This window comes from Heterocephalus glaber, unplaced genomic scaffold (assembly GCF_053883595.1).
Source record: "Heterocephalus glaber isolate CG9 unplaced genomic scaffold, H.glaber_assembly_v1.0 deba00001472, whole genome shotgun sequence".
NCBI lineage: Eukaryota > Metazoa > Chordata > Mammalia > Rodentia > Bathyergidae > Heterocephalus > Heterocephalus glaber.
This window is the reverse complement of record NW_028258315.1, coordinates 23,385,678-23,413,010: the sequence shown is the minus strand read 5'-3', so window position 1 is coordinate 23,413,010 and position 27,333 is coordinate 23,385,678. Positions and strand designations below refer to the sequence as shown.

The 27,333-nt window shown below is 40.4% G+C and overlaps 1 protein-coding gene across 9 annotated transcripts in view; it reads left to right on the top strand.

The window, feature by feature from the left end:
• The window catches only part of LOC101718101 (cytidine monophosphate-N-acetylneuraminic acid hydroxylase), a 98,744-nt gene extending 74,385 nt beyond the window's left edge, over nucleotides 1–24,359 (top strand). For 7 of the 9 annotated variants that reach the window (XM_087181825.1, XM_087181822.1, XM_087181821.1 and 4 more), the window contains 6 exons: nucleotides 11,172–11,312; nucleotides 14,164–14,338; nucleotides 14,676–14,792; nucleotides 18,566–18,681; nucleotides 20,858–20,953; nucleotides 22,939–24,359. In XM_087181825.1, coding sequence (XP_087037951.1) covers nucleotides 11,172–11,312; nucleotides 14,164–14,338; nucleotides 14,676–14,792; nucleotides 18,566–18,681; nucleotides 20,858–20,933 — 625 coding nt within the window. In that variant the 3' untranslated portion in view covers nucleotides 20,934–20,953; nucleotides 22,939–24,359. Of the gene's footprint in view, nucleotides 1–11,171; nucleotides 11,313–14,163; nucleotides 14,339–14,675; nucleotides 14,793–18,049; nucleotides 18,356–18,565; nucleotides 18,682–20,857; nucleotides 20,954–22,938 lie in introns of those variants that run through there. The other 2 variants (XM_021260544.2, XM_087181824.1) reach the window with 2 other exon arrangements.
• Nucleotides 24,360–27,333: the final 2,974 nt, after the last annotated feature.

Genomic DNA, 27,333 nt, shown 5'->3' with positions numbered 1-27,333 from the left:
AGTTAGCCAGGTGTGGTGACATATGTGTAATCCCAGCCCTCTGGGAGGTTGAGGCAGGAGATCATAACTTCCAGACCAGCCTGGGCAACTTAGTGACTTAACATGACCCTGGCTCAAAAAATAAAAAAGAGCTGGGGGTGTAGCTCAGTATGAAGTCCCTGGATTCAATCCCCAGTACCACAAAAGGAAGAAAAAACCCACAAGTTGAGCAGAGACCTCTCAGGTATGGTATCAAAATCATGATCCAAAAAGAAAAAAAAAAAAGATAAACTATCAAAATTTTGATTTATAAAGGAAACTCTTAGGAGAATGGAAAGACTACAGATTTTGAGAATACATTATAAAGCTATCTGAGAAATGACTAGTATTCAGAATATATGATAAGCTCTCGAAACACAACAGTGGGACTGCAATTTAAAAATAATCACTTAAAAATCAAGAAAATTAAAAAATGGGAAAAGGATTTTAACAGACACTTTGCCAAAGAAGATATAGGGGTGGAAGACAAGACATGAAAAGATGCTCAATAGCATTAACCATTGAGGAAATGTAAATTACTACTACAAAGGCAAAACTATTAGAATAAACAACATTCTGGAAAATTAGCAATACCAAGTTATAGCAAGGTATTTGTGTGAATACCAAATGGTACAGCCATTCTCAAAAACAGTTTGGCAGCTTCTTTCAAGCTAACTTTACCTATGATCTGGCACTTTACCCTAAAGAAATTTAAACTTTTATTTACATGAACTTATGAGCAAATATTAATTAATATCAGCTTTGGTATTACCCACCAAATCAAACCAAATGGTCTTCAACAGGTTAATGGATAAAGTATGTTATATTCATACCATGGACTATTACTCAGCAATGAGAAAGGATTGCTGCTAAATAGAATAATGTGGATGACTCTCAAAGGCACTGTTGAGTGGTAGAAGCCAGCCCCAAATGGTTAAATACTCTGATTCTATTTTTATGACATTCTCACAAAGGAGAAGCTATAGGATCGTTAGCACATATTAATTATACAAAATAATGGTTCCATTACAATACTTTTATACATGTATAAAACATACTTTGATAATTCGATGCCCATAACCCTCCTTTACCCTCTCTTGCCCCCTTTAGTGATTCCACTGTATATAAATACCACAATTCCATTTTCTATTTATCCATTGACAGGCATCTAGGCTGATTCCATAACTTGGCTGTTGTGAATGCACGAAATAGACATGGGTATTCAGGTTTCTCTAGGATGCTGAATTTGGTTCTGAGTACAGATTGAGGAATGAGCTGGATCATATAGTAGTTCTATTCTTAGTTTTTTGAGGGAGATCCATAATGATTTCCATAGTGACTGTACTAATTCATACTCCTACCAACAGAGTATAAGTTTCCTTTCTTCCTACACCCTTGCCAGCATTTATTATTTCTGTTTTCTGTGGACTCTCTTTGCAGTACTGGAGATTGAGCCCACCCCTCAAACATGTAGGCAAGTATTCTACCACTGAGCTATACCCCTACTTCTTTATTTTGTTTTGAGACCACATCTCATTGAGTTTCCCAGGCTGGTCTCAAAATTGGATCCTCCTATCTCAGCCTACTGTGTAGCTGGGATTACAGGTATGCGTCACTGTGCCCAGCCTATTTTTTATGTTCTTGATGATAGCCATGCTGACTAGAGTGATATGGAATCTCAGTGTAGTTTTCATTTGTATGCCCTGATAGCTAAAAATGTTGAATGATTTTTTCATATAATTATTGACCATTTCTGCTTTTTTATGTCCATTAAGTTTATTGGTACATTTTAGGTATAAAATACAGTTACTTTCATCATTGGGATCTTGTACCATTACATGAGTATCTTGATTCTTATTTTTTCCCCTTCCCTTGCCCTCCCTTCACCCCCTCCACCCTTCCCTATTTGCAAAGACTTTGTCTCCATTTTTTTTCCTTTTCTCATATTTTTTCTTTTCCCTTTTTTCCTTTCCCCTACCCCTCCCGCTTCCCCTGCTCCTTTAGACCTTTTCTTCCTGTTACACAATATCAATTATACATTTTTAAAATTACAATATCAAGATCTAGGAGACATTAGCACAGATTTTACAGAATTTAAAAGGATATAGAAAGCATATTACAAAAATCTTTTTTGAAATAAATTTAAAACTTCTAAGAAGTACCTTGGAAGACAAATTAATGAAACTAACTCTGGAGGAAATATAAAATTTGAATAGCACCTATTAAAGAAAGTATATTCCTAGCTTGAAATCCTACCTATATGACAACAGCAGGCTCATATACATTTTAGCTGATAAATTATATCAAACAAAGCAGAAAAAAGAAGGAACACTACTCCCCTCATTTTAGGAACTCAACATTGTGCTAATCCTAAAATTGGATAAAGATAATAGAAGAAAAAAGTATGAACATAGATAGAAATTTGTTTAACAAAACAAACTATTAGAAGTCAGATCTGGCAGTATGTAGAAAATGGTTTTGTTATAGGGATGGCAGTGTTGGTTCAGCATTGGAAGATCCGCCCCAAAAGTCATCATTTGAACAGAGGAAAGGAAAAAGCCATATGATCCTGTCACTAGGAGAAAAAGGATTGGACTAAATTCTACAGCTGTTCATGGTAAAAGCTATTAGGAGACTAGAAATAGAACAGAACCTTCTCAACACTTTAAAGACATGTACTCCATACTTCCAGTGAGAATGCCTTATATGAATGGAGAAGGTACAATGCTTTCTCCTTAAGGTGGGGAACAAGGGCAGATATGCTTACTCTTTGTCTGTCCATTAAACTTTGAAACCTAGGCCCCACTAAAATAGTCTGGCAATAAAATGACACAATTAGGATAGGATTGGCAAGGAAGAAGCACAATCTTTATACGTAGATGAAATGATCATCTACAGAGAAAATACTAAGAAATCTCTAGGAGCCCCTAGAACTTGTATTTGAATTTAGCAGGATTAGAAAACACAAGGTATATATAAAAATTCAGTTCTGTGTATACTTACTATAAATGAAGAATTGGATATTGAAATTTAAAAGTTATGTAGGAGTACAAAGAATCTAGAAAAGTTAAAAAAAAAATCAAAACAGTGTTGGAGGACATTTAGTACCTAATTTTAAGACTTCTTCTAAAGCTACAGTAATCAAAGCAGTGTTGGTGTAAGGAAAGACATATAGATCATTGCAATAAAACAGAGAGTCTAGAAATAGAACCACACATATATGGTCCACTGAGTTTTGAAGATTATTTAACATTAGCATTTTATAGAATATAAACGCAATTCAAGAGCCGAAGAAGAGACAGTGTTTTCAGCAAACGGCACTAGAACACCTGGTATCCGTATATAAAAAATTAACCTCAACCCTTTATTTCCATACATGAAAATAACTTGAAGGGGTCTATGAACCTAAATAAGAAAGCCTAAAAGATAAAGCTTTAAGAAGAAATTATAAGGGAAAATGTTTATGAATTCAGGGTAGGCAAGAACTACCTAGGATACAAAAAACATGATGTATAAAAGAAAAAAATTGATAAATGAGAATCCATCAAAATTTAGAACTTTAAATGACATCATTAAAATGAAAAGTAGTCCTTAAACAGACCATATTTACAATGCATATAACCTATGACCAGAATATATAAAGAATTCTTAGAGCTCATTAATAGACAACCCAATTAAAAAGTAGACATAAGAAGACGATAAATAGCCAGTATAGCACAAGGAAAGGTGTGCAACTCTAGAATCAGAAAAATACTAATCAGTACAATAACAAGATTGAATTATACACTTATTAGGGAGATGAAGTTAAAAGTTTTAAAAGCCTTGTTGTGACTTTTTCTTTTTGTTGGATTCTCCCTCTTTGCGTTTAATTTGTCACACTCAATGGATTCATTCTGCTGGGTTTCCTGGAGTTGTGATCCTCATTGTTTTTTCCTAGGGTATTGTCTAAAATTTTTTGGAGTGCTGGTTTGGTATTCATGAAGTTCCTGAGGTGTTTTTTTATCATGAAAGTATCTTATTTCTCCATCAATTTTTTTTTTTTTGGTACCGGGGATCGAACTCAGGTCCTTGAGCTTGCGCAGCAGGCGGCGAAACCACTGAGCTAAATCCCCAGCCCTCCATCAATTTTGAAAGATAGTTTTGCAGGGTACATCAATCTGGGTTGGAGGCTGTTTTCCTTTAGGGCTTGAAATACATCACTCCAATCTCTTCTTGCCTTGAGGGTTTGCATTGAGAAGTCTGCTGTGATTCTGATGGGCTTTCCTTTGTATGTGATTTGTTTCTTTTCTCTCACTGCTTGTAGAAGTTTGTTCTTCTGTTGGATTTCTGGAATCCTAGCTATTATATGCCTATGTACAGATTTTTTTTGATCAAGGCTATTGGAGTCCTATATGCCTCACTTATCTGTACGTCAAGTTCTTTTCCCCTGCTTGGGAAGTTTTCTGCTATCACTTCTGTGAAGAGTTTTTTTATGTCATCTGCACTCTCTCCTGTTTCTTCATTGACTCCAATCAGTCTTATATTATTCTTCTTTGCATTGTCTAGCAGCTGCTGGATTGATTTCTCATATTCCTTTACAATTTTAAAGCAATTTTTCTTTTCCTGGTCACTAATTGCAATCTTTTCTTCCATATCTGAAATTCTATCCTCACATTGGTTCATTCTGCTGTGCAGACTTTTGATGGAGTTTTTAATCTCCTGGAAATCTGTTTGCATCTGTTTTATGGATTCCATTTGTTTCCTATGTTGAGATTCCATCATGTTTCTCAGCTTCTCTCTTTTTTTTAATCTGTGTCCTCTCTAGATTTATTAATCATGTCTTGCACCATGAGCACAATCTTTGCTGTTATCTGAGTAATTATTTCTGATTTCATTTTTCCCAGATCCTCTTTTGTTGCCAGTTCAGAGAGTACAGGTGGTTGAGTATCAGATTATTCCACCTCGTTTCCCTTTGAGGTTGCTGTAGGTGATCCAGAAGTCTGTTTTTGAGGCTTGTTTATGTGTCTTCTCATTTCCACGGGGTGTGTGTGTGGATGCTTCTGGCACCCATGCAGCTCAGCTTCTCTGCCCTAGGAACGTGGGATGGTGGCAGGGGAGCTTCCTTCCAGGGTTCTGGGACCGACTCAGCTTCTCTGCCCTAGGAGCATGGGATGGTGGTGGGGGAGCTTCCTTCTGGGTATATATCTTGATCATTTTACTCCCACTTCTCTCCCATTTCTGCTTTTTTGAGAGATATTTGCATAGTTCATTTGAACACTTATTGGCTAAATTACTTATTCTTTTGGTGCCAAAATTTTTAAGTTCCATATATCCTCTGGCTGTTAACCCCCTATCAGAAGAGTATCTGGCAAAGATTTTCTCCCATTCTGTAGATTGCTCATTATTGGTATGTTTAGGTTTTCTATGTCCTCTTTGTTCCATTTCAGTAGTCATATGTTTCTGGAAATTACTTCATTTCTTCTAGATTTTCTAATTTATTGGCATATAATTTTTTTCATAATAGTCCCTAATGATCATCTGGATTTCAGTGCTATCTATTACACTATCCCTTTTTCTTTTATTAACTTCATTCTTTCCTCTCCATCTTAGTTAGTTTGGCTAAGGATTTGTAATCTTGTTTACCTTTTCAAAGAACAAATTCTTTGTTTCATTTGTCTTTTGTTCTTTTAGTCTCCATTTCAGATCTTTACTATTTCTTTCTTCTACTGATTTTTGATTTGTTCTTGTTTTTAGGACCTGCAGATATATCATTTGGTTATTTGAAAGCTCTCTGTTTTTCAAATGTAGGCAGTTATATCTGTAAACTTTCCTCTTATCACTGCTTTTGCTGTGTCCCATTACCTCTGCTAGATTGTGTTTCCATTTTACTTGATTCTATTATAAATTTCCCCCTGATATTTTCAAAGCCACACTGCTCATTCAAAAGTATATTGTTCGATCTTCATGTATTTGTGTATTTTCTGAAGTTTCTCTGTTGGCTTCTAGTTTATTCTGTTATGATCTGATAATATATGTGAAATTATTTCACTTTTTTATTTATTAAGATTTGCTTTATGGGGCCGGGGATTTAGCTCAGTGGTTCTGCTGCCTGCCTCGCAAGCACAAGGTCCCGAGTTCAATCCCCAGTACCAAAAAAAAAAACAACCAAAAAAAACCCAAACAAACAAAAAAAGATTTGCTCTATGTCATAAACTATGATTTATTTTGGAGAAATTTCTGTGAGTTGATGGAAAGAATCTCTATTCTTTAGCTATTAGATGAAATATTCTATACACATCTGTTAAGTCCATTTGCTCTATATTGTAATTTAACACTGATGTCTCTTGTTATTTTGTGTGTGAAATTCTATCTATTGGTGAGGGTGGGTAATTGATATTATTCAATATTGTTATATTGGGTCCTATCCCTTTATGTTCTGTAGTGTTTAAATTGGATATTCTGGCATTCAGTGCATATATATTTACAATTGTTATATCTTCTGGATAGATTATTTCCTTTATCAATATGTTACGACCTTTGTTCCTTCTAATTTTGACTTGAACTTTCTTTTGTTGGATATCAGTTTAGCTACTTCTGCTTGCTTTCAGATTCCATTTAATTAGACTATCATTCCTTGTTTTATGTTCAGTCTGAAACAGTTACTCTTTTTTTTTAACTGAATATCCTTTTATTGGTACATTTTAGAAATACAATATAATGATATTCATCATTGGAAATTTGCACCTTTACATTATCTCTCTTGGTTCTTGTTTTTTTCCCCTTCCCCTCCCCTCCCTTCAACCCATCCATCCCTCCCTATTTACAAAGATTTTGTTTCCACTTTTTTCATTTTCTCATATTAATACCACTCCCTTCTTTCCTTTCCCCTACCCCTCCCACTTCCCCTTCCCCTTTGCCCCTTTTCTTCCTATTTCACATTATCTATTATACCTTTTAGTCCTTATTTATACTTTCAGTTTCTCACACTACAGAAACTATTGGTATTTACACATGTGTGTCCTATTTATTTCACTTAAGAGTATGACCTCAATATACATCCATTTAGCAATAAATGTCTCTAATTTCTCATTTTTGATGGCTAAGTAGTACTCCATTTTATTAAAAACCCCCACATTTTCTTGATCCAGTCTCCAGTTGATGGGCATTTGGGCTGCTTCCAAGTTTTAGCTATTACAAACTGTGCTGCTATGAACATGGGTGCACATGTATTGCTGTGGTATGATTCTTTTAATTTGGGGGGGAAGTTACGCAACAGGGGAATAGCTGGGTCAAATGGGACTTCCAGTTCTAGTTCTTTGAGGTATCCCCATACTGATTTCCACAGTGGTTGCACCAGTCTACACTCCCACTAACAGTGGAGCAGTGTTCCTCTTTCCCCCACAGCCCTGCCAGCATTTGCTATTGGTTGATTTCTTGATAGCAGCCATTCTTTCCAGGATGAGGTGAAATCTCAGCATTGTTTTCATTTGTATCTCTCAAATGACCAGTGATGTTGAACATTTTTTCATATGTTTATTTGCTATTTTTACTTCTTTGTGTGAGAAATGTCTGTTCATTTCAGATGCCCGTTTTTGGATTTGGTCTTTAAATTTGGGAGGTCTGATTTTAAAAAATTCTTTATACATTCAAGATAGTAGACCTTTGTCTGAGGAACAGCAGGTGAAAATTTTTTCCCACATTGTGGGTTGTCTCTGCACACTGTTGGTGGTTTCTCTTGCTGTGCAGAAGCCTTTTAATAAGAAGAGATCCCACTTGATGATTGTTTGTGCTAATTCACAGGCAACTGAGGTTTTGTTCATAAAATCTTTTCCTACACCAATGTCTTCAAGAGTTCTACCTAACCTCTGTTCCAGCTGGTTCAGCGTGAAACAGTTATTCTTAAAGAGCAGCTTAAGCCATGGTAGTTAAATCAAGTATATTTAAGTCACATTTGTGACATAATCAAATTTTGTCATATGCACATTTTATGGAATTCAAAATCTTGGGGAAAAACAACATACAAAGATATCTACCTACTTTGTAGTATTTAGAGCCAAATTTTATAATTTTAATTGCTAGGCAAAATCGTACAGATGTTTAAGCTGCACTTTTGTAAGATTACAATATTTAGATATAGGATTCATGAAATCCTGAGCACATACAGTGACTCAGTCCCTAGCCATAAAGTTTTTATGGGCAAGTGGCATCTGCTCCAGAGACGCACTTTATGATGCAGTTGCCGGGAGGGGCATAGATGGCCTATGTGAGTCATCTCAATAAAGTACTTATCTGAATGCACTGGATAATAAAGAAATCAAATTTTGAGGTAAGTTTTTATGACAATGATCATGTAAGGATGGCATGACTTCCTGTAATTAGATGTAGCAATGCAGTAGAAAGAGCAACCTACCTAGGATTTAGTTCTGGTCCTGTCACCATTTATTGGGACCAGTCATCTGAAGTCCTTGAGCTTAATTGGTCTCATCAGTAGAACATAACTTATTATGTAGACGTTATTCTATATTCTCTCACCATGTAGCTACATGTGTGTAATCCCTTGATGTGCCTACTGCAGATTTATTTCCTTCCTTTCTGGTTGATATTGACTAGTTGTCTCATATCTTCCAATTGTTTTCAGTAAGATTGACCTCAGGTTAAAGAAATAATTTCTTTTGGTCACTACTATTCCTTAATAATTTTTTCATTTACCATTTACTGAGGGGCAATGTGCTAAGCACTGGGAAACTACATAAAAAATGGTTGTCTTTGGCATTATGGTTTCCTGGAAGAGAAAAACATTTCTAACACTGAGTGCGGAGTGTAAGGGCATGCAAGGTGAAGCAGATAGGGTGAGAAAATAACTACTGGGTGAGGCTTGGAGAGCTGTGTTTGGAAAGATGAGTAGGCACTAACCTGCAAAGATGGAAAGATGTTGAGCTGAGAGAGTAGAGTTCAACACAGGGGATAGGGTGTGAAGGCAAAGAGAAAGGTGAAGAAGCCAGAAAGAAACTCAGTCCCCATCATGTCCTGGGGTTTGGATTTTATCCCAAACGTCTAGGGAGCCAGATCAAAGAGTCCAGTGAGGGACATGGATGTAATTAAATGTGCACTGGGGATGCTGGGTTGTACATTGGTGTGGCAGAAAAGGAAAAATTCATTTGATCCTGGAGACCAGTTTGAAAACCATTACAATAACCTAGGAAGGAAGATGAATGGCAGCAGGGAGTGGGAAGAGAATTCAGGTAAAAGAAAAATTAAGGTTAAGTTGCAAAGACTGGGAGAAGAATTAGAGGTGGTAAACACTTCTCTATGGGACACTTAAAATCTTAGCATGATTCAGTCTTTGAAAGCCATTAAAAGCCAGATTTCTATGTGTAAGTAGTTGACAACGTTGCCCTCAGTACCTACATACAAAGGATGGCACTGAGATGCTGATCATATTGTTATTTTAGAGAAGGAGACAAAGAATCAAGAAGCTCTGGACCTTTGTGAACACCACAGTGCACTTTAGGAAGAATAACTGACAATGACATGACTCCAGAAGGGAAAATTGGAGGCAGAGTGACCAGGTAGTGACTACTGTGAGGAGGACAGTAATAAGAAGATGAGAAAAAGTAGTGCCACTGCTTTAAATTAAGTGCTGCAACAACCGAAGGACAATGAGTGGGAAGGAAAAAGACACCGTTTTTGAGTACAACAACGTCTTCACTTGTGTGCGCAAAATTAATTCCAAGGTCATGAGTAATTTATGTCACTGAGTGCTATAAAAATATAAATACTTTTGCTTGGGATGTGATAGAAAACTAAGGTGAATGTTTAAATTTTAAAAAATTATTACAGTAAAAGAATCATTGCTATTAATCCCCTCAAAATATTCCCCCTCACTTCAAACACATTTATCTCATCATTCTTGCATTTTCTGAAGCAGTCTGGAAGTCTTTTGTGAATATCTTTAGTTGTGATTTCCTGGTAGCCTCAATACCCTGAATTGATTACAAATATTTACCTTTAATGGTCAGTTTGACTTTGGGGAAGAACTAGAAGTTGCATGGTGTCAGATCCGGAGAATGAGGTGGATGAAAACACACTGTAATGTATTTATGAACCTGCCTTTCTGTTGGATGACACTTGGCAGTAGCATTCACCATGTTTTTTTTTAACCACACCTCATAAAGACAGGAGAGAGGACTTCCAGAACTTCTGCAGAAAGTGACAAGAATGATGGGATAAGTATGTTTGAAGCTAGGGGGCATATTTTGAGGAGGATTAATAGCAAATATGTCTTTTACTGAAATAACTTTTTAAAAATTTCTACATTTACCATATATTTTGATCACATGTTGTGTGTTTTGTCTATCTGACCAAAAATATCAAGTCTGGCAAACTAAATTACAGGCTAAGAAAGTAGAATTGCCTTTACCAGAAATGTCTCTAGATAAACTATGTCAGATAAATCATAATGACAAATCTGTTTTCTCTGGTTCTCCTCTTTTGCTGTCCCTCACCCATCCCATTCACAGAGAATTCTCACACATTCTTCCAAAGCTGGGGCGAGGCCCCTACCTATGGCCTGGCGTGAAGGTTGAGCCTGTGAAGAGCTAGGCCTGGACTGCCTGCTGGCCATGTGGCCTCTGGCAAGGCACCTGGTCTCTAAGCCTTAGTTCCCTTCTTTTAGCAGAACCATAGTAGTAGCAGCTATCTTGTGAGGCACTATGAAATAAAAGCAATGTGTTCATGTTAAGCCCTTACTGTGATGGCTGCTCAGTAATATTTAACCAGTCAATATGTTTAAGGTTAAATATAAGAGTACAATTCTGACTTATTTATATAATCTTGATATTTATATAATTTATATAATATATAATAATATATATAATTACATATAATTTATATAATCTTGATTCCATATGATTAATACTTAGAAACAAAAGATCTTTACAACTTCTTTGTCTGGTAATTTTTCTCATTAGCAACATTAGCTCAAATGCAGCCCAGGAAACTGTGTACCCTTGAGCCACATCAAAGCATAAAGTTTGGTCTGTATTCTGCATGGTGTGAGTGGAGGGGGATTGGGAAGTAAAATATAGAGAAAACAAAAAAACCCTGTCTTTGTAGTCATCAGAGCATGCATCTGAGGATAATATTTCTTACATGGGGTTACTCTTATTTGTCAGGTACATTAAGGAAACAAACATCAAAAATGACCCAAATCAGCTCAACAATCTTATTAAGAAAAATTCAGATGTAGTCACATGGACCCCTCGACCTGGAGCCACCCTTGACCTGGGCAGGATGCTGAAGGACCCAACAGACAGGTTTGGTTTACATGCTTATAGAAGATAAAAATGCTCTATGAATATTTGCAATATTATGAGAAAATTAGAGGGTTCATCTCTGGTCTCTTGACAGGTCCCTATTTTGTAGTAATGTTAAGTTTTGTTGAGTAGTATACTAAGATTCTTATTCAGAAAGATCCACCCATCTGTTTATAAAATAAAAGTCTTACCATTTAAATAAAATAAACTAATAAATATCTTTAGATCCAGGAGGAGACAGGTTTTCTACCTCCAAGCTTTTCATTCTATCTAAAAATTACTCAAATGTTTTCCTCATCTCAGAACCTTACTAGAGAGTAAAGACTAAGCTGTTGTTTCTTATGGACCATTGATACAGCTCAAAAGTACCTGCTTTTATATAAGTAAAAAGCAATTAGTTAGAAAGTTTTAACACCAGCGCACATTACTGAGTGCCATTTCCAAGAATAGTACATTTGAATGAGTCACATTGCACTGGAAATGCAGTTCAAGAAACGTTAACATTGGAGTCACAAGCCTGCATTTTTATGAGTATTAGTCTCAAGCCAAATGGAGCCACCAGTTCCTCACCTTGGTTGGACACGAGCCAACACCTTGCAGCACAGCGCATTCCTTTCCTAGCCTCGCCTCTCCATGTCAGCATGGACAGCATCAGCTTATTTTACCCTTTTGCTAAGTCCCCATAACAAGCTAGTTACCAAACCTGCTCCATTCTCCTTTATAAATCTTAAGTCCTTCACTCCTCTATGCCTGGGCCTCACCTCCACCTCCCCCAGTTTCTAGCCAGCATCCTGCGGTGGCCTTGACTATGTGCACTCCCCCAGGCCCAGCCAACCCTGGCAGTTTCCAGTCTGGGGGTCACAGTCATGGACAAGCCACAATGTCACAATTGCTGCTCACAACAAGCCATTCATTTAAATGAAGTTAAAAAGAATAGAATAGAAAATAACGTGAGTGCATTGCATTTAGCAAGGATGTTTTCTAAACTTAAAGACTCTATCTCTTTCTGTCTTGACTCAGATTCTTTTAGATCCCCCAATGCCTGCAGGTTAAGAGTGAAGATTGTTTTTGATTATTTCAGTTATGGATGGGACTTCAAGAGATTTGTGTAATTATCTAAAACCCTCTTCCCTCTCCTGCAGATCTATCTGATAGCAGCCATTCTGACAGTTCGTGAATAGCTGAATGATGGGCAGGACTTTCATAAGCACAGACCTGTGGGCTCCCCTTAGAGACTCAGAGTCACTGGATCTGAGGCCTAACTAAAGAATGTGCATTTGTATACTTGAGACACACCAAAGCAGGCTGGGAAACAGGAATCTCCTTTGTTGGGTTGCAGCACTAGCACACAGGGTAGGGACACACAGAGACTACGCGTTTACCCATCTTGTGAGGGAAGAGGAGACAGGAAATCTCAGCCCAGAATCTTCTGCATTTAGCCAGGTCCCAAAAATGAGGAGGAGGCTGCAGGTAGAACATCAGAGAGCAAGGAAGGGAGTCCGGTCAGAGGGTATGGCTTGTGTTGGGGAAAGAAGACATAAATAGCATTGCGGATTTGGTGAATGTAAGTATTTGAATGAGTGAATAAATGTATGCTGTTGGTTTAGAAATGGTTAATTGAGCTCCTTCTGTACAGTGGACATCACACTAGGTACAGGAAATACAGCCATGAAAAAGTCCTTGCCATCACAAAGCCACCCCTGTGCCCAAGTGCAGGGCTGATAAGCCTAGGCAGAGGAAAGGGATGTGATAGGAATGCTGTGCTGAGCCGGGAATGGAAATGACCCATTGCAAGGAACTGGTCCTAGAAGTAAGGGGAGCTGCAGAAATTTGTAAGGCAAAGAAGGAGCATTACTGGGCTGTGTTTTAGAAAAGCCATTTCAGCTTTGCAGAGGAGAATCCATTGGGGAAGAAGCTGCAGGGTGGGAACCTTGGAGTCAGGAGACCAGGGCAGGCTGCAGCTTCATACAGGAAGAGATCAGTGAGGCTCTGAACTGAGACAGGCAAGAAGCTGGAGAAGGGTTGAGATCTATGTAGACATGAGAAGGCATAGGACTTGGTAAACCATTTATTACAGATAGCAGTGCATCCGTAGCTTTGGGCATACAGAAGACTGAACGTGTAGTTTTGAGAAGAGGGACATCTGCCTCGCTGCCACATCTTTACTAGATAGGCGGCCACTTCCTTGCTTATGTTTCCCCTGTCTAGATCCTATCCTATTCTTCACCCAGGATCCAAGAGTCCATGTACCATGTACATCTTCACACAGGATGTACAGAGCTTCAGGATTGTGAACAAGCTCTGCTGCTTACATTGCTGGATCAATTTCCAGATAAAACCACCCCTTCTGTCTGTCAGCTCTGGATTTGTACAGTCAGGGCACCATATATTCCAGACACAAAATTCTACATGCATCTCAAAGACAGGCCAAAATCATTCATATATTCCATAGATACTTATGGTCACCTGCTGCATGCTCAGTCATGGTTGCTACTTTCATCAGACATATTCTAGTTGGGTGGGGAGCCAGAACTGTGGAGACACAAAATTAATGAAACCAAATTACATTCAACATTTCCATAATTTAGTTATTTGGACCAAAGATGTCCAGAGGAGTGGTAATTTTCCCCAGACATGGACTTTTTTTCTTCAAATGAAATCTGACTTAGAAATGCATCTGACTCAAGCATGTGTGGGAGCCTCTCTGGCTAAGGCCAAGGTGGCGTGCCTAGGATCATGTCAGCATCTCAAAGCTACCAGCCTGTTGACCTTTGCTCTGTAAGTGCTAACCTTTGGCTTCATTATTTGTTGCATTTTTCTTTCACTGATTTATCACCTTTGTGTTTTTAAGCAAGGGCATCTTAGAGCCTCCTGAAGGAACTAAGATTTACAAGGATTCCTGGGACTTCGGACTATATCTGAACACCTTGAATGCTGCTGTAGGAGATGAAATCTTCCTTCACTCATCGTGGATAAAAGAATATTTCACTTGGGCTGGATTTAAGAATTATAACCTAGTGGTCAGGGTATGCAGTTCAATATTTGTTCCTTCTTTCTTGTTTTATGGAAATATATGAAACCTCCTGTGTTTTCTAATTTGTGTCTCAATGAGCATCCATAAAGCCCTTCCAAATGGCTAGCAGAGAACGGACTTGACAATGTGATCAACAGCCCCTCCTTGAAAATCTAAGACCTGATCTAAAGGGAGCAGGAGGGAGAAAAGAAGAGACTGTTAGTTCAATATTAACTTGAAACTCATTGCTGTCTTTTAGGAATATTTGGGTCATACACTTAGACTCTTCTAAAGACCTCGACCACCTCACTGATATTCTTTTTCCATTTATCACGTTGTTATTTGCATAGATGATTGAGACAGATGAGGACTTCAACCCTTTTCCAGGAGGCTATGAGTACTTGGTTGACTTTCTAGATTTATCCTTTCCAAAAGAAAGACCCAGCCGGGAGCATCCATATGAGGAGGTAAGCAGCACCTGGGGAGAGGGGGCTCTTTCTCTTCCTGCTTCTCTCCCTTCTCTCTCTCCCTCACTTCCTTCATCTCTCCCTCTCTCCTACCTTGCCTCTCTCTCTCCCTATCTCACTTCCTTCCCTCCTCCCTTCCTCCCTCCCTGCCTTCCTTTCCTTGCTTCCATAAAAGTACCAAAGACAATACATAGCATTGTTTACTTCTTACTTTACTATTGTACATTTGTCACAACTAACAAACCACGATGAAGCTCTGTTGCTAATCGAAGTCCAAGCTTGCCTCCCTTTGAGTTGTTGATGAAAACTTCCTCCTCGCTTTCTTCCAAACACTTGCTCAGCCTCAGCTGCTGCTAGACCTGAAACACCCACCTCTGCCTTCCTCTTCGATTGTCCAACACTGTCCCCTTCCCCAAGTGAACCTACCTGTGTTCCTAAAGAGAGTTAAATCGGCATTTAAAATATCGGAAGTAGGTCATTTAAAATATTTGAAAAACTGTCACTTTCTCATAGTGTCATGACATGTGTGTTGGATGAAGCCAGCAGCGGCTACGATGTGGACCTCAGCCCTCTGTGTGGTGAATCACCTCGGCGCGTGCTGCACACAGGGCTGTCTGAGTGACTCGCCAGGCTTGGGGCTTCTGGGACTGTAGCAAGGGTTCTCTGTTTGCAGTTGCTTAAACAGGCAATGTCTGCACTTAGAAAAGCACCTCTTATTGCTACCTACAGCCTTCTCATATTGCTGACCCCTTCTCTTTGCACTACTTGCCTCTCAAAGTCATGATTATGTTTTGCGCCACACCAGCTCTCCTTGCAGATGTATATGAGTCCTGTATCTCTCCTTGCTCCTCCCTCTTCTGCTGCATACCGGTCACTGTCATTTCCTCTAGACCCCGCCACCTCTTCCCCTTCCTTGCTTCACTCCTTTCAAAGACTTTCTGCTTCCACAACAGCCTGAGAGAGGGAAGGAACCTAGGAGCCAAGCTTCCAGTGCCTTCATCCCTGCGATACTGACAGCTCAAAGGGGCCTGTGATTCAGAAGCTGGTCCTCCTCCCTGGATTCCTTGCTCCTTTGGCTTCCATCACTTTCGATGCTGTGGAAAAGAACATCGATGCCACATCAATCCTTCTTCCTTTGTAGCTGACTTTAAAACAAAAAGATTCATCCTTCTTTCCCAACAAAAAGACTTGCAGTCCAGGGCATTTTTCCTTGAAGACAGAGGTCACACACTTACAGTTCTTACATCACTAGAGAAAAAAATGCCAGCCCCCTTAGCCTATCCTTGTCTTACCTGCCATGATTCTCTGAGCAAGAGAATAGTGAGGTATAATCTTCTACCCAACACTGGCCATCACCATGGTAACAACCAGCTATGACTTACAGCTGAAGTTTATTTTCCAGTCTTATTTTCAGGGAAACATGCTTGCAGAGTAGCTCATGGTGGATCACAGAGATGGGTGAAGCTGGTGGGGCTGAGACAGGTGGAGAGCAAATGCAGATTACAAGGGGGAGCCCCAGTGAGCTCCTGCTGATCTTCTGGTTTTCCAGAGAACTCAGAAACCTAGATTTCCATGTGAAATACCCAGCATTAGACCAACATTACTTCAAGTTGATACAAGGTCTGTAGGTTCTACCAGACAAGAGCCAGACTGTGCTTGGTCAGGGGGTCACCTGTATGCTTTAAATTATGAAAGTGAGGAGCCCACTAGTAGGACAGGGGACCCTTCAGTGCTAAGATGTAGACACCCTTGCTAGGAGCATCACAAATACACCAGCTGCCCTCATTCTCCCCCAGCACCAAGTCTTTTCATTCACACAAATGTCTGAATGTGTTCAGCTGGGAAACGTGCATGGGAGTGAGGACAGGCTATCTGCTCATGGATGTACTTAATACTCATCTGTCCCTGATGTCACCCATGGTTCCTTGGTCCCCATTTCTCTGGATGCTGTAGCCCAGGCCTGCCTAACAAGCCACTGTCAACCTGCTTTCTAGATTCACTTACCTACACAAATCTCTGTCAGTGACCCTTTTCTCCTCACTGTGACAGTTTATATCTGCATAATTGCTTTACCAGCATTCTAGCCGTATCTGGGAACCTAGTGGAGATAGGTTATGCATGCGATCTGTCCAACATTTTGAGGCCTGAGGCCATTTCTCAGCACAGGTGACAATACACCCTGAATTCCATTTCTTCCTGGCTATTCCTCACCATTTTTATCAGAGACTCTCCTCTCCAACCACCTCAGTCTCTCTTTCCCTTCAGAATTCTGTGCTCAAATTGATCTTGCTCAGTCTTTTCCTGGGGGAACACATCTGCTGACATCATTGCTCTGCTAACAACTCCAACACTCCGTATATCCAGGCAGGACTTCCCCCCTGCTCCATCCAGTATGGTTGGGCTTTGCATTCTTAACAGTCAATGACCTGCTGGATATCAGCACCCAGAGTTCTTAGTCCTGGGCACCTCGTTTGCACCTGTTCCAACTCCAACCTTCATCTTCCTCCTCCAAAATGGACCAGTCCCCCTTCCTATTTACTTGTTGGTAGTGTCACCCCCTCTAGTCAGCCAAGCTAGAAACAAGGACGCAATCTTCAATTCTTCCCTTTTCCTTCATCCTCGAATCTAATCAGCCACCAAGACCTCCTTTCACATCTGAAGTGTTTTGCAAATCTATCTCCAATTCTCCATGTTCCTCTCTAGATTAGAGATCAAAAAAGCCCCCCCCCCCCATACACACAGAGCAAGAAGGTTCTGGATACTGCGTCCCAGCAGGCAGACCTTACCTTCCCCCTCCCAACCAGGAAATCATGTTTTGGAAGCTCTATTGGTAAAGGCACTGATCTGACTTATGTTGTACCCTTGGCTCACAATAGCAATGATTGTCTTACAGAAATGGTTCAGGAAAGGGAAATAAATCCAAAATGCCAGTCTTCTAATCATTCTGTGTCTTTGGACAAATAGTCTGTCATTAGCATTAGGATGGTATTTACCAGGAAAAAAGAAATCTGATGCAGGTACTAAGAAAAGTCCTGAAAACTTGTACAGGGGAACTTATGGATTGTTAAAACCCCATTGAATCTTGGGATGCATGCCATCCCCTCATGCTTTTTAAATTCTCCCCACTCACAATAGACCCATGAGGAGGAAACAAGGGGCAGTAAGTGCAAATTCTCACGCCTAGTTAATTAGTGCACAGCTGAGATTAAGTCCCCCTTACTGGTCTCTAATCGCGTGCTCCTTTGACTGTCCTATAGCTCCGTGTCTGCAGAGGGGATTCCGTACGATGCAGCCTAGACCACCTGACTTCTGGTGCTGCTGCTGCTACAAGCTGGACACGCCCAGGTTGCCATGAGATCGCAGGCCCTGCTCTGCCTCCACTCCTGGCAGCAGCCATTTATTGAATCCTCACTGGATGCCACGCCTTTTTAAAAGTATTTCATACACATTCACTCACTTAACCCTCACAATAATCCAGTGAGGACTGTTTTCCTATTATCTTCATTTTATATGGGAAGAAACGGAGGCACAGCACGGTTACCAAGATTGCCCAGAGAAAACCTGGGTCTGAAACTTCAACGTGACCCGGAGTTTGCGTTCAGCCGCTGTGTCTCGGAACTCCGGTCCACCTCATTTTCCTTCCCTTGATTTCTGCTGAGCTTGAGGTCCCGCCTTCTCCCTCAGCCTGCGCTGTCTGCTTCCCCTCACTCCTCAGGCCGCAGCGGCACGGAACCGGAGGGCTCAACCCTGCAAGTTGTTCCTATCTGTTTCAGATTCGCAGCCGGGTTGATGTCATCAGGTACGTGGTGAAGAACGGTCTGCTCTGGGACGACTTGTATATAGGATTCCAGACGAGGCTCCAGCGGGATCCTGACATATTTCATCACCTGTGAGTCTGAGGACGCCTGTCCACCCCCTGGGCCACTGCAGTGGATCCTGCAGCTGGACATAAGTTGTTGGTGACTGCCTGTGCCCTCAAATCCCGATAGATACAGGAGAGCCCCCTGTACTAAACGAAAGTAAACCTTGTTAGGAAAAGATAAGATTTTAAAGGGTCATGTATAGCTTCAGGTGAAGTGTGTTCCCGATCACCTTTGGAAATGGTGTTGGGTATAGGAAGGGGAAGGACATTATAAGAAGGAAAGGGTGTGTTTGTTAAGAATGAGGAGGGCATTTATGTGGCTAAGACATGGTCCCCGAATTACAGGGGTCTCCCATGTCACACATTGTGCACAACCCTGAACATAACTTTGGAGGTCTAGTTGCCTTATAGGAATGGCCCATTTAATTTCTGCTTCAAACTGTGTAAGTCTTTACAATCCTACTTGGAATATTTGGAGTGAAATCTCAGAGATGGCAATTTTGCATTTTTATATTTGCAAAATAATCACCAAAGGAAAGTGATTACTGCTTACTACTCATCATTACCGCAGAACTTCTGACAAGTGTAGGTGTTTAATTTTAAAATTCCAATCATTTAAAATATCTTAACAAAACCCACTGTTTAGCTTCTGTCTTGAGCTTGCAATTATAGGCATTTGTTAAAATTTCTTCTTTACTCAGTTCCTTTTGAATGTTTTAAAATTATATTTAAACATTTTAAAGAATGCAAAAGTATATAAAATACAAAGTAAACAACCCCAGCCCTCCCAGGGAACCACATCTGTTCCTGCCCCACCCTCTTCTCCCCCTTGGTGACATCACAGTGTGTGTGTCCTCCCAGCCTATTCCTGGGTGCATCGACATTTCTCTGGATATATTTTTTTTCAATAAAATAAAAATAATGCTGAGGGCAGCATTGTTATTGCTATTATTTTTTAATGCAATACCAGTACGGATGTTCTATAACTCGATCTCAAGTATTCCAAACATTACCCAAATATGGATTTCTACTCCTCAATCTCTTCACTATCCCTTGGTATCAGGACACACAAGTCAATCATGAACATTTCAACAGCAAAAAAAAATTCCAAGTTTTGCTCATGTTTAGCTAAGCATATACCTGACTTCTTCTGAAAAAAAAAAAAAGAATGTGGCAACTTTTAGGAGTTTCTGGAGTTGTCTTTATGAAAGTAATTCATCTTGGAAACTCTGAGGTACCTGTGCTTCTGAAGACTGTCTTGTTATACTGTGCTTTGATAACAAGAGTCATACATAGAAGAGGATGGCCTAATAAATCCTGCGAAGCAGTCACCACCCTATTTATCTTTGTTCTTAAAATCAGATTTGCGAGTTGACTTTTTTCTGATTATAAAAATAATACATATCTGCTCTAGAAGCTTTGAAAAAAAATTTTAAAATACAAAAAAATTAAAACCACAAATAATCTCATAACCCAGGCGGGATAATGTGTATTTTGATGTCTGGCTAATCCTTCATTTTCTTTTTACAAGCACATACATAGGTACTTTTTATAAAAATAAGACAATACTGTGCATACTTTTGTACCAGCATTTTTATCATAGTAATCTCCCACATAACTGTATTTTCCCACACCATCATTTTTAATGTCTGCCTACCTGACACCATAAACAGCATTCAGGCTCCACTTAACCAGTTGTACTGGCCTTAAATTGTTTCTAGCTTTTCGCTACTTGAAACCATGATTGGGCAAAAGGACATGTAGGCATCTCTTACATACTTTCCCAGGAATTTCCTTAGGAGGAGCTCCTGGGATCTGGGAATGTTGGTGCTGGGTGCAGGGCACCCACGTCATCCTTCAGGAAACCAGGTCCCCTTCCCTCTCTGAGGATGTGTTTACCTGCCCCTTGCTAATGACAGGTCCTAAGGATTTTGTGTGCAGCATGTAAATCTAAATTTTTTTCCCCAATGAGAATTTCTTAATGCAGAGCTCATGATATAACAATGAAAACAAGGCCAAGTCATCATGTTCTAAGGGAGTCTCTGTGTTTAGCACCCTGAAAATGCTAAGGTATGTGAGCAAATAAAACCATTCAGAAACATTGTTTCAGAAAGAGCTGGGTACCAGGTACCAAAAAGATCCTGGCAAAAATACAGGCATGAAGGTTTCCAAAACACATTTCCCTGCTTTCTGTCTCTTACAGGTTTTGGAATCATTTTCAAATAAAACTCCCCCTAACTCCCCCCAACTGGAGCTTGTTCCTGGTGCACTGTGGATAGAGTGGCCCTGGGGCTTTCAGGTAAGGGTCTTGTGGTCTGGGAATCACCCTGCCGTGCATCCTGTGACCTCTCTTTGTCACCACACCAGTCACAGAGCCTGACTTGGGGCTGGGGCAGGTAAAAAAGAGGGAACATTACGGGAACACTGAAGTTAAAAAATAAGTAAATGAAACAGAGAGTGAATACACCCACTCCAGAGTCCATACACTCTGTGATCTGGCTGAAGTGAACATGCAGCCAGGGAACAGACAAAAGAGAAATGATTCCAGTTGCCAGTGAGAGTTCAGAATGAGATCCTCAGGATACGAGGAAAAGCAGCAACAAAAATGGAAGAGAGAGAAACTAAAAGCGCTAAGATGAAAACATCCCCTCCTCATTTCCAGTGTACCACTTTCTTTTCCCGGATGGATGGATCAACTTGTTAGATGCAAAGCAGATTTGACAACCCTTCCTACGGATTGAGATGTGGTTTCTGAATGAACTATAAAACCTAGTATTAAGGCCGGGGATTTAGCTCATTGGAGCTGTCCCTGTCTCGAAAGCGCAAGGTCCTGAGTTCAATCCTTGGTAGCAAGAAAAAAAAAAAAAAAACTATTTTCACATGCACGCATCTAAAGGACCGTAGAATTGCAGTACAAAAAGTAAATTCCTGGACTTGAGCATTTATGTGTTATATTCTTTTATTCCCCAAATGGCTTCTCTTCACACTCCACTGTAGTAATGCAGCGTTACTAATCTCTCCCAGTAGATGGTGAGTTTCTGAAAGTAGAGTCTATAGCCTGGATAGCCCTCACCCTTGGCACAGTGTTCAGCATACCCATGATTTTACTCATAATATCCATTCAAGGATGAAGGGAACAAATGAGTTCCTGTCCCCTATGATCAGTGTAACTTGCCTCTTGAAATAGTGTCTTTACCAATAAAATTAATGATGGAATCAGAGTATCTTTTACATTTATTTCAGTTATAGAGTTCTTTGATTCATACTGTAGTCTAGAGCATGGGGCATCAGGCTGGGTCTTCTGAGTTATGATTATAAACTGGAGAGGCTGCTAAGGAAATTTACTTCCAGCTGCATTACAAGGCTCACTGTGAGGAGCACTGTGCTTGTACAAACTGTTGGAGATTCTCAGCAGAGAAAGAATGCATCTGGGGTTTCGAGATGACCAGGGGGAACATGGTGGAGAAGGAGTATTTCAAGGGGAAAGGGTAGGGGCAGTGAGTGGCTTAAAGATTAAATAAAGATTTAAAAAAGCTGAAAAATGGGAGAGATGATAGGAGGATTACTACAGACAGAAAGGGACGGTGATGTTAAAAGACAGAAAATGCAGGGTGACTCTGAACCAAGGTGTGGCCTCCTGGCATGGCAAGGGAGTAAAGGGACAGGAAATTCCAGGAAACTGAAAGGAAAGGAGAGTCTGAGGGCTCCATACAGAGGCCCAGATGCTGGGCTGGGTCCGAAGCTATTAAAAGAGGCAGTAGGAAAGGTAAAGAGGCAACAGATGGAGTACAGAGTCCACGGTCTTGGCGTTGGAGCAGCTCTGAAAGAGGATGGCTTCACAGTGCCTGTGTCTAAGGCTCCGTGTCCATGTGGAAGCAGCCTCATTAAGGAGGCAACAAGGCATGGTGGTCAGCACCTCTCACATGGGGCTGACTTCCAGAGTTACAGTTCTGGCTCTGTCATCCACCATTTGACCTTGGGAAGGTCACTGGTGTCACAGGTGTGGACACCTGACTCAGGGTGAGCAGACAAGCGATGCTAACCTTGGCAACCTCATGAATTGACCAGACATCACATGACCCACAGATGGGCAGTGATGACTTTGTGAGGAGTCAGAGTCCTACTCTAGCTCATATTCTGGGTGTAGACTCTCCCTTCCCTTAAAGCATCTATATAGCTTGAAATAGACAAAAGATAGAAAAATGTGCCCCAAAGCAGTAAGAAATGAAAAGGACTAAAAGGAGACCCACACTGTTGCTCATGAGTAATATCTGTCATTCACAGGACTACCAGGCAACATGGAAAACTCAAGAATTTACTGCTGCCTCATTTCTATAGAAGAAGTTTATGGCAAATAGACTCTGCTTTAGGACATCAGCAGTTGGTGACCACATGGTGCCCGGGTGAGATGTTCACACATCTCACAGTTGTACGTCACTACATAACACATTCCAAGTCATTTTACTGGGACTGGGGTGTATCTTGGGGTAGAGCATGTGCATTGTCCTGAGTTCCATCCCTAGTGTGCACGTATATGCATGTACACACACACACACACACATGCATACACACACAAAACTATTCCACACAAAATTCTCTGTAAAAAAGAATGAGTGAAACCAATAGGAACAAGGTCTTTGTGGAAAACATAGCATAACAAAAGGAGAGGTGAATCCACTTACAGAAAAAACAGGAAAGGAAAAACTTGCAAGATTAGGGTGAAAACAAAAGCAAAGAGGAAGGGGAGCAGATGATGAGATAGAAGGGAAACAGAAGAAAAGAGAGCAATAGAGCAATGAGAGACCAAGGGATGAAATGGGAGGAAGTAAAAATCCAGATGAATGTACAAACAGACCTTTTGTTCTTTTTGATGGATTCAATCCACAAATAGGTTTCATGAAAATGGGCAAGTAAGAAAAGTTACTGAACTGTTTTCAGCTTTTCAAAAATCTTTGTTGAAATCAGATATTTATTAAAATGAGGCTGCAGAGCCTGCCCCAAGAGGTCACATTTCACTAGGACCAAAAGGATTTTGATTCAGTTATAAAACTTGTCATTTGACACAGCTGATTAATTATAAAAGTTAGGTAGCTCTTTGGTTAATAAAAGATATGAACACTAATAAAATGGGTTTTATAGACAAAAATCTTTTGAAACCAATAGAAAATTAAAGATCTGTGTCTTGAAAAAAAAAGTAACCCTTTTTCTGAACTCTTAAAAAACATTGTTTCAATGGTTGAAATCAAAGGCAACTAATTCACCCTTTTCTTTTTTCCAGTAGCTTATGATATTCATATGATAGTTTAGGACATACAATTCTGTTCTTAAGAGAACATGATTGCCAACTAGGTTTCTGATTTATGTGTTAGGGTTTCTAGCACACCCCGCTGACGAGCACATATCACTTCTGTTTTCTGATTATACACTCTACCTCTTTAATTCTGAAGATAACAGAATCTGCAGGTCCAATCTGTCTTTTTAAATTCCTAGGGTCATACTTGGTCACTGAAAAGCTGATTCTCTCCACATAAAAATCAACATCAATAATGTCTGATTACTCAAACATTATACAAATAGAAATGCTTGTAATTGAATTATATTTTGTGATTTACACTAAAAGTTATTCAATTATTAAGAATGTAAAGTATATCAATAGAATATATGTTCAAATGTATATGATCTATGAATAAAAGATTATTTTGAAATATGAGTCTATTTTCTCTCCAGCGGCCCTGTCTGTTCTCATGCTACTTTTGCTGTCCTCTCCTGCTAGGGTCGGGACTCCAGCCATCCCTCAACGTCACCAGATCTCAATCCTTGGGCCCAGCATGCCTCCAATGTCCTCATTTTCCTTCTTCCTTTATCTGCTTCCTCCTGTGCACCCCACATCACTTGCTCTCCCCTCTCGGATCTGCTGTCTCCTTTCCATTACTCGAATCACCCTTTCTACTTGGCGCTCCCATCCCACTCGGTCAGCAAATCCTGTCACCTCACCTTCAAAATGTACCTAGGGTCTGGCTACTTCCCGCCACCTCCACTGCTGCCAAGATTGGGAGTGGAAGGAACCCAGAAAGGTAATCTTGGCATTAGGATCTGATTTCCCTCCACAGGCTTCTGCTAATGCCATTGTTCAAAGCCACCCTGAGGTGCCGGGAAAGGCATCCACCGGGAAGTGCCTCAGGTGCGCAGTCTTGGGGTGAAGACACAAAAGTGGGCGCCAGGGAAGCTGCCAGCCACTGCGTGGTGCTGTTCAGCTCATAGTCTGGGAGCCAGGAACTCTGCACTTCTGGAGCTCAGCAGGCAGATGGCACCGTACTAGCCCGGCGGAGAAATTCTTTTTTTCTCTGGTGCCCTCTACGTACAGTTTACCTCTGTACCAGCTGGCAAGGAGAAAAATTCAGTCTCAGGTAATGGCCACCACAAAGTGGATTTGGAGCTGAGAAGCAATGACTTAATAGCTCACATAGAGTTAGTGAGAATGCATGTTGTGTTCCAGGGTAACCACAAAGATAACAGAGGGGAAATGAAACAACTCTGTTGATCTGAAAGGAGCCATCAAAAGAGAAAAATTACACACGACAAGGCTACTTTGGGAAACAGATTTCAGGCTGTTGTGATGTCAATGTCCCCACCAAAATAGATACTGAAACGGAATCCCCATCGTGGTGGGGGGAGTCTGTCTACAGGTTGGTGGGTCCGTGGATTAATGGGTCATCAGGACAGTGGCTTTATTACAGAGGCTGCACCCTCTGGCTCCATGGCTCACCTCCCCATGTGGTGCCCTTGCCATGCCAGGCCATTCCTGACCCAGCAGGAGGTCCTCACCAGATGCCAAGCAGATACCAGCCCAAGGCTCTTGGCCTTCCAGAACCTGGAGCTAAATAAGCCTCTTTTCTTTACACATTACCCAGAATGTAAGGTTTGTTCAACATGTCAAAATCAATGAACGTATTTTACCACAGTCACTGACTAAAAACATTATAGGATTATGTGTTACATGTGCAGGAAGCATTTGGTAAATGTTTTCATACCATTCACAAATTTAAGAGGAAAAATGACCCCTTAGTAATAAGATATAAAGGATCTTTCTTTAAAAAAGGAAAAAGGAAAGAAAATAAGTCCCTACTGCAAAGAGACAAATAGACAAAGATAAGAGGATGGGAAGTATAAAAACAAACCAGGGACATACGGACACGTTATTTAAAACAAAGCACTGTGGGCAGTGAAGAAGACGCAGTCTTTTAAATAAAGAGCACGTAGGGGGTTGGAGACCCATGGGTTTGGGAGGGAAACCACCTGACATGGGCAGCACAGGTGTTCTCTTGATTGTGAAAGAAGCTGTCACTTCAAGGAAAACAACTAACACCATGTTTCCACCCCCAAATGAGACCTGACCGCAAAATAATCAGCCTTGAAAACTAGAGAGCAAAATGCCAGCCCCAACGAGCCTATCCTTGCTTTACCTGCCTTGCAGAGTAGCCAAGGTAAAGCAGGCAGGTACAGAGAGGCAAGCCAAGGACCAGCTGACCAGCACTGGCATTTTTGATGGCTGGCATTTGGGGGCTGGGGTATTAGGACTTGGGCAGCTGGGCCACCAGTGAACATCATTTCAGTTTCTCAGGTGTTCTCCACAACATGGTGAGTTCACACTGTGCAGGGCTGGCATGTGGACGTGTCCACAGGATCCTCACCACCGTCCCCAGCACCCCTGCTCCGTCAGGCCAGCCACACCACTTCCTCTCAGGTCTTTCATCCCGGTTCATCCACACATGGAAAGTTCTCGAAGCAGTAATAATTTCTCTGTTACAATTTTCAAAAACAAGTTGGAGCGTGACCAACTGATCTTAAGTTTCTAGAGATATACAAGAATTGCCTTGAAGATTTGGATCCAGGAGAGCAGTAGGAGGGGACTTTTGCCTTCAGAAGATGCTACAAAAGTAAACCACATCCTATGAACAGTAGGCACTGGTGAGGGAATCAATGAATGGATCAAGTGAACAGAAGGAGCAGCACGTTCCCTGTGAGTTAGAGAGGTCGGCTTAGAGACTCATACAACCAGAGTGCTGTATGTATTGATGTTCCAGACTAACCACACAATGACTACAGGAATGCTTTCTTGTTGTAATACATTTAAATAACACAAACATATGACTAATCAGATAAATTTGCTGCCTACTGCCAGTGTAACAGTAGCCACCCAAGTAGAGGAAAACAAAGTTCACTTTTCCTAACTGTAATATCCTCTCTCCTTTTTTGTTCTGTTGTTGTTTGGCATTGAAATCTTGGTTTTAACGTGTTAGAAGAAATTAAATCAGCCCATTGATTCTCCTTCTGCATAAGCAAATAAGCTAACATTGGTACATCTTTGCTTTATTATTTGACTTGGAGAAAACTGCTAGGATTCCAAATATAGCCTGTAGTTTTCAATTGAAAATTATTTTATGTCAGTAAACATTAGAAATGTATTTGTTATGTAATATAAATTACAAGAAGAAATGTACAAGCTAAAAAGAAACTAAGTTTGCCAGGGAATGGGAAGACCTACAGTAGTGGCGAACCTTTGGCACTCATGCCAAGCAGTGGGCTATTTGTTATCGCTGAAAGCTCTAAAAGGTTTGACATCCCTGACATAGTATGTTCCTGGATGGAAATACTTCATGGAAATACCAGTCTCTAAAT